This window comes from Muntiacus reevesi, chromosome 2, assembly GCF_963930625.1.
Source record: "Muntiacus reevesi chromosome 2, mMunRee1.1, whole genome shotgun sequence".
Classification (NCBI taxonomy): Eukaryota; Metazoa; Chordata; class Mammalia; order Artiodactyla; family Cervidae; genus Muntiacus; species Muntiacus reevesi.
This window is the reverse complement of record NC_089250.1, coordinates 114812315-114817792: the sequence shown is the minus strand read 5'-3', so window position 1 is coordinate 114817792 and position 5478 is coordinate 114812315. Positions and strand designations below refer to the sequence as shown.

At 51.3% G+C, this 5478-nt stretch overlaps 1 protein-coding gene across 1 annotated transcript; it reads left to right on the top strand.

The window, feature by feature from the left end:
• Window positions 1–1762: 1762 nt before the first annotated feature.
• LOC136158136 (pulmonary surfactant-associated protein A) lies at window positions 1763–4928 on the top strand. The gene is made up of 5 exons (XM_065919900.1): window positions 1763–1867; window positions 2694–2888; window positions 3158–3277; window positions 4019–4096; window positions 4552–4928. The coding sequence occupies exons 1-5, from the start codon at window positions 1780–1782 to the stop codon at window positions 4926–4928; spliced, it is 858 nt and encodes a 285-aa protein (XP_065775972.1). The 5' UTR covers window positions 1763–1779.
• Window positions 4929–5478: the final 550 nt, after the last annotated feature.

The window sequence follows — 5478 nt, the reverse complement described above, 5'->3', positions numbered from 1 at the left end:
AATCATGATCAAAGACACGGAAAGCAGCACTCAGTTCTGTGAACTTGAAGCATTATCCTCTGAGAAGCTGCAGAAGGGAGAATTGATGGAACAAGAAATGAAGAAAGAGGTAAGTCCAGGTAAATAATTAATTCATGATTTTATTAGAATTTTTATGACACACTTTTATATATTGGCATTAAGATATATGAGTAACTTGTTAAACAGATGACCTAAGTGATTAAATAAAATACCCCATGATAGTCTGTCACTGTTTAATGAAAGTAATATCTGAACCAGTGCTAATTTCTTCATTTTGATGGCTATGTAGAAAAATATCTTTACATAAAATATAAATTAAGGTACTAGGGTGATGGAATGTCATAGTTTCAGAAAAAAATTTGTACTGCCTCTGCATCTTTCCTATAGGCTTTATAGGAAATTTAATTTTGATTCAAAATTTAAAAAGGCTCAAGAAGTTATATAACCTGATCAAAACCACATGGATAATGAGTGGCAGTTCCAAATCACAACTTGAGTATTTCTGACTCCTAAGTCCACACTCTCCCCCACCAACCACATGGCCCTGACCTCCAGGCTGCCTTCCCCAGGGCCCTTCAAAATCTGCCCAAGAAGAGCCTCCCTGTTCTTGTTTCTTTACCCCGAGAACCACACTCCCTCCAAGCCAAGTTGAGGTCCTTAAGCTGGAACTACTCCCCGCTTGCCCCAGCCCAGTGCTGGCCCTGGTTCCCCATCCCATGCCTGGCAGAGTCACAGGCATGTGACGGGTGGCGGCAGGGCAGCTGGAAGCACCAAGAGCTCCAGATCAGCTCTGACAGGCCTCCTGCTCCCAGGAGAGGAGTTCCATTAGCTAAGCTCCCACTCTCCCTATGGATCTCAAGATTTTCAGACCACTCACAGGTAAGCACGGTCTTGGTTCTCCATTGTTACCATCCTACGTTAGAGATTCCCTCCTAATTAAGTGGCTTGAAAAGGGAATCTCTTCCATTGTCCTCACAAGTCGTTCTACTACTGAAAGATATTGCCACTGCGGGTCATTAGACATCACCATGGTTAAGACAGAAACTATGGTTTCCTGCCCTGCCTCCCTACCACTGAGCCTGCCAAGACAAAGGAGTGGGGACCCTGCCAAGGGTTCACCTGTACCAGTGAACCGTGTACCCATCAACTCAGCCACAGACCCCAGAGGCAGGAGTTGGGAGGCTCAGTAGTGAGCCATGCCCCTTGACCGACAGTTTGTTCCAGCTCAATCTGATGATCCCTTGGCTTGAGACATGACCTCTGCATGGTTTAGAGCCACAGGGATACTTCTAAGAACCAAAGAGGCTCTGGAACCGGAATGGCCCCAGTGGACAGCCCTTTACACCACTGATCTGTCTCTCTGCTCCCCTGGGAAAAGAGTCCAGCCCTGGTATGTTCTCTCCTACTGGTGGACTTTTGGGGGGTAGTGATCCCAGGAGTGTGAACATGTCACTATCCAGGACCAGGGGGCTGAGACCCAGGAGGAGGAAGACTTCCTTTGTCACAGGCCTCCTTGTAAGTGCTCTTGTCCTTCACTGGGTGGGAAACTGGATGGATGGAGGGAGAGTGGGTGACCTCTGGCCCATGGGAAATTTCCCTTCTTATCGACCTGGAGTTTCTCGTTAGCAGGTTTTCTAAGTGCCTCTCCAGCCTGAGTGCCTGTGAGGAAATGTTACTGAGTAAACAAGATGGCAGCTTCCTGCCTGGCCCTTCTGGTGTAGAGGCCCTTGTGACAGGAGCCTCTACAAGGTGGAGAGGATGTCTGGTGGCCTACATCAGTATAAATGGCACCATCCACCTGGCCACCCTGCTCTGGAGGCAGGGAGCACGGGCTGTGTTCTTGCGGGTGAGTTTAGCCCCATCCTCTAGGTCTTCCCCAGGGTGAACCAGCCCAGCAGGCACATGCTTCACTACAGGTCAGGTGGGAAGGAGGGTCCTCCCCTGTACTACTAGGAGCTATTCCACAGAGTTCTAACTATGGCTGCAGGATGATGGGCTTGCAGATATCCTCATTCTTCACTGTGCTCCTAGGCCAGGTCCCTTCTCCCCAAGGACTCAACAGGGCCTGCAGGGTGGGGGCAGGGAGGAGAAACAGCCTGCCAAGGAGAAAGGGACACCAGAGCAGGGAGGAGGGGACTCCCTATCATTGACCGACTGGGAATGGCCAAGCCGTGGGCCCTGGTCATTTCTCCTCATCCTCAGGATCGTGATCCCTCAACTCAAAAGGAGGGCACCTGAGAGTATGAGGGACAGACAGAACGAGTGAGTGAGTGACCACTTCCTTCCTCCCAGCAGCCTGGGAGGTACAGGCCAGGATCGCCTCCAGGGCAGACGTGTTAGGGGAAGCCAAGAGAGGTAAAGTGAGTTCCCTGTGGTCACACAGCGAGGAACAGAGACTCTAGTAGAATCCAGGTCCTCTGACTCTCCAGAGCTCTTTACAACCCCTCACCTAACCAGGTACCATACCACCTCCAGCCAGGGGGATGGGGCATGAGACCGTGTTAGGTACCAAATGATGCTGACAGCTTTCAAGAAAAATTTGGGTCTTTCCAGAGTTCCTGTCTGTACCAACCCAGCCCTCAGGCCCCAGCATGTGCTGAATCTTGACAAAGCAGAGCAAGGGGAGACCCTCCTTAATGCTTCAGAGGGGCCATGGCCCTTCTCTTCTGCAGGAGGAGCTGCTGGAGCAGGTGCCATGCTGCTGTGCTCTTTGACCCTTACCCTCCTCTGGATGGTGGCTTCTGGCCTCGAGTATGACATGAAGGAAGTTTGTCTTGGAAGTCCTGGCACTCCTGGCACTCCCGGATCCCATGGCCTGCCAGGAAGAGATGGGAGAGATGGTATCAAAGGAGACCCTGGGCCTCCAGGTACTGAGTGGGAGCTGGGGGACAGTGACCTGATTTCAAGGGGACCACCTGCCCACCTGGGTCCAAGGGTCTGGGCTGGGTCCAAGGGTCAGTTGGTTGGTGGCTCTTTCCTGGGACCCTTAGAATGGAACAGCCCTGGATGGTCTATCCTCACGGTGCCCATGGAGGGACAGGCAAGTCAGCCTGGCTGAAATGGAGGTCCAGTCACATCAGCCCCAACTCACTGTGGGTGACAGATACCATACATCCTCCTCTCCCTCTCTCTGCAGGCCCCATGGGCCCCCCTGGAGGAATGCCAGGCCTCCCTGGGCGTGATGGGATGACTGGAGCCCCTGGCCTCACTGGAGAGCGTGGAGAAAAGGGAGAGCCTGGTGAGAGAGGTCCTCCAGGTGAGCTGGATAGGGCCAACGGGCAGAGGTGACTGGACACCATGCCCATGTGTTCAGTTACATGAGGAATGATGGGGGTCAGACAAAATTGTGCAAGTTCCCCAAAGGGCATCCATCCCAGAGGTGCCTGTGGTGTGGGTCATAAGTGCAGAATCTGGTGGGAATTGAAAGTTTTCTGTGCATTACAACTGCTGACAGGGAGATACAAGACATCAGGTGTGGGAAATAGAATAGTGATGGGAGGAGGGGAGGCACTTCCTAGGGCTGAGGTGTATGGGCGCACGTGGACCAAGGAGCAGATGGATGATGAAATTGGGGACCCTGCTTGCCCAGGGGACCTCTGGAGTTCTAGGTTCCTTACTATTCCTTATAGCAGTAATCAGGGTTCATCAGAGTACAGAAAGAACCACATTTGCTCTTAATGGAGGGTGGGAAAGGGGCCCTGCCCAGGAACTGGAAAACTCCACAGATATGGACAGACAGATCCATAAAAGGACATGGAAGGGAAGAAGAGCAGGGAAGGGGCGAGCAGGTGCAAGGCTGCACTAAGGGACAAGTGTGTAGGGAATATGGAAACACACTCTGGCCTTGTGAACCCTTATGACCTGGGGCCTGGGCAGTGGCTCTAGACAAGTGAAGGGCAGAACTCCAGGCTCTCAGTTGATCTCAAATCTGCTTGGCAGCAAGTGGGGTTGTTGTTGACCTGTTGATCCTCTCATCTTGTTGCGGATCTCTCTACAGGCTTTCCAGCGTATCTAGATGAAGAGCTCCAGGGCACACTCCATGAGATCAGACATCAAGTTCTGCAGTCACAGGGCGGTAAGGGATCCCCCCCTGGGGCTTTATATGGTAGGGAGTCTCCCATTAGTTCTCCTCATCCTTAGAACCAGGCTCCAGAATCTAGAGAGTTGATGAACAAGTGTAGATGTGGAAGTCATGTTTTAGATGTTCTTAAATGGCCAGAGGTGAGAGAAGTAGGCACGAATTAGGTCCCTATGTCCTGGGGAAGCAAGGTCCCTAGCAACATTGCTTTCTTTGAATCCCAGGAAATCGCACAGTTTATGACACATAATAATAAGTAATTGCTAAATGGGTGAATGAATAAATAGAATCATGAGAGCATAGTGGAGAATCCAGAAAGACTGGAATTGGAAGAGGGGGCAGATGACAGAGACAGGCAAAGATAAGGAGATTGGGGAGAACACAAAGGTGGAGAGCCTGAAGGGAAGGAAGCAAAGAGGTCTGTGGCCTGACCTGGGTTCTTCTGCTGTCAGTCCTCAGTTTGCAGGGGTCCATGCTGGCAGTGGGAGAGAAGGTCTTCTCTACCAATGGGCAGTCAGTCAATTTTGATGCCATCAAAGAGTTATGTGCCAGAGCAGGTGGACAGATTGCTACCCCGAGGAGTCCAGAGGAGAATGAAGCCATTACCAGCATCGTGAAGAAGCACAACACTTATGCTTACCTGGGCCTGGTCGAAGGCCCCACCGCTGGAGACTTCTATTACCTGGATGGAGCCCCTGTGAATTATACCAATTGGTACTCAGGGGAGCCTAGGGGCCGGGGTAAAGAGAAGTGTGTAGAGATATACACAGATGGTCAGTGGAATGACAAGAACTGCCTGCAGTACCGACTGGCCATCTGTGAGTTCTGAGCAGGCACCAAAGCCACAGGATGGACAGAGTCCTATCTTTCCTTCCAGCCTCCATCCTGGGGATCCACCTGGTCTACGGATCAGGTGCTATAACTCCTTTGTGGCTATCAGAATTGAAGGCACTCTTGAGCATTCCACTCCTGGGTGGATCCTGACTCCTCCCCAATGATCACTAATCAGTCTGACTCCCCTGGAAGCCCTTCTCAGCATTGCACTCTTGGCAGCCACTCTAACTTTGCCCTTCTGCAAGGGACAGAGGTTTCTTTCCTCCTCTTCTTGTCCAGTTCCTTTATTTACAGATGGCAACAGTAAGGTCCTGGGGTGAAGGTTCCCTCCAAAGCACCACACAGGATGCCTGCTTCCTGGCCCCCTCTACTCTGTCATTGCAGCTCACTGCTTGCCCAGCCTCATCAAGATTTAGCAGTTCTGCTCAAGCACAATGATAGGTGGACTTCTGGGAAATCTCACACACGTGGAGCTAAGGATACATTTGGGTTTATCTATCAACCTGAGGTCTGTGGGGAGGCATCTTGTTAGGCTCTCTATGAAG

Excerpts from the sequence above, each read along its gene's own strand:
- LOC136158136 (XM_065919900.1), top strand. The coding sequence starts at position 1,780 with ATGTCTGGTGGCCTACATCAGTATAAATGGCACCATCCACCTGGCCAC. Across the intron at positions 2,889-3,157 it reads AGGAGACCCTGGGCCTCCAG|GCCCCATGGGCCCCCCTGGA; the intron begins GTACTGAGTGGG and ends CTCTCTCTGCAG. Across the intron at positions 4,097-4,551 it reads AGTTCTGCAGTCACAGGGCG|TCCTCAGTTTGCAGGGGTCC; the intron begins GTAAGGGATCCC and ends TTCTGCTGTCAG.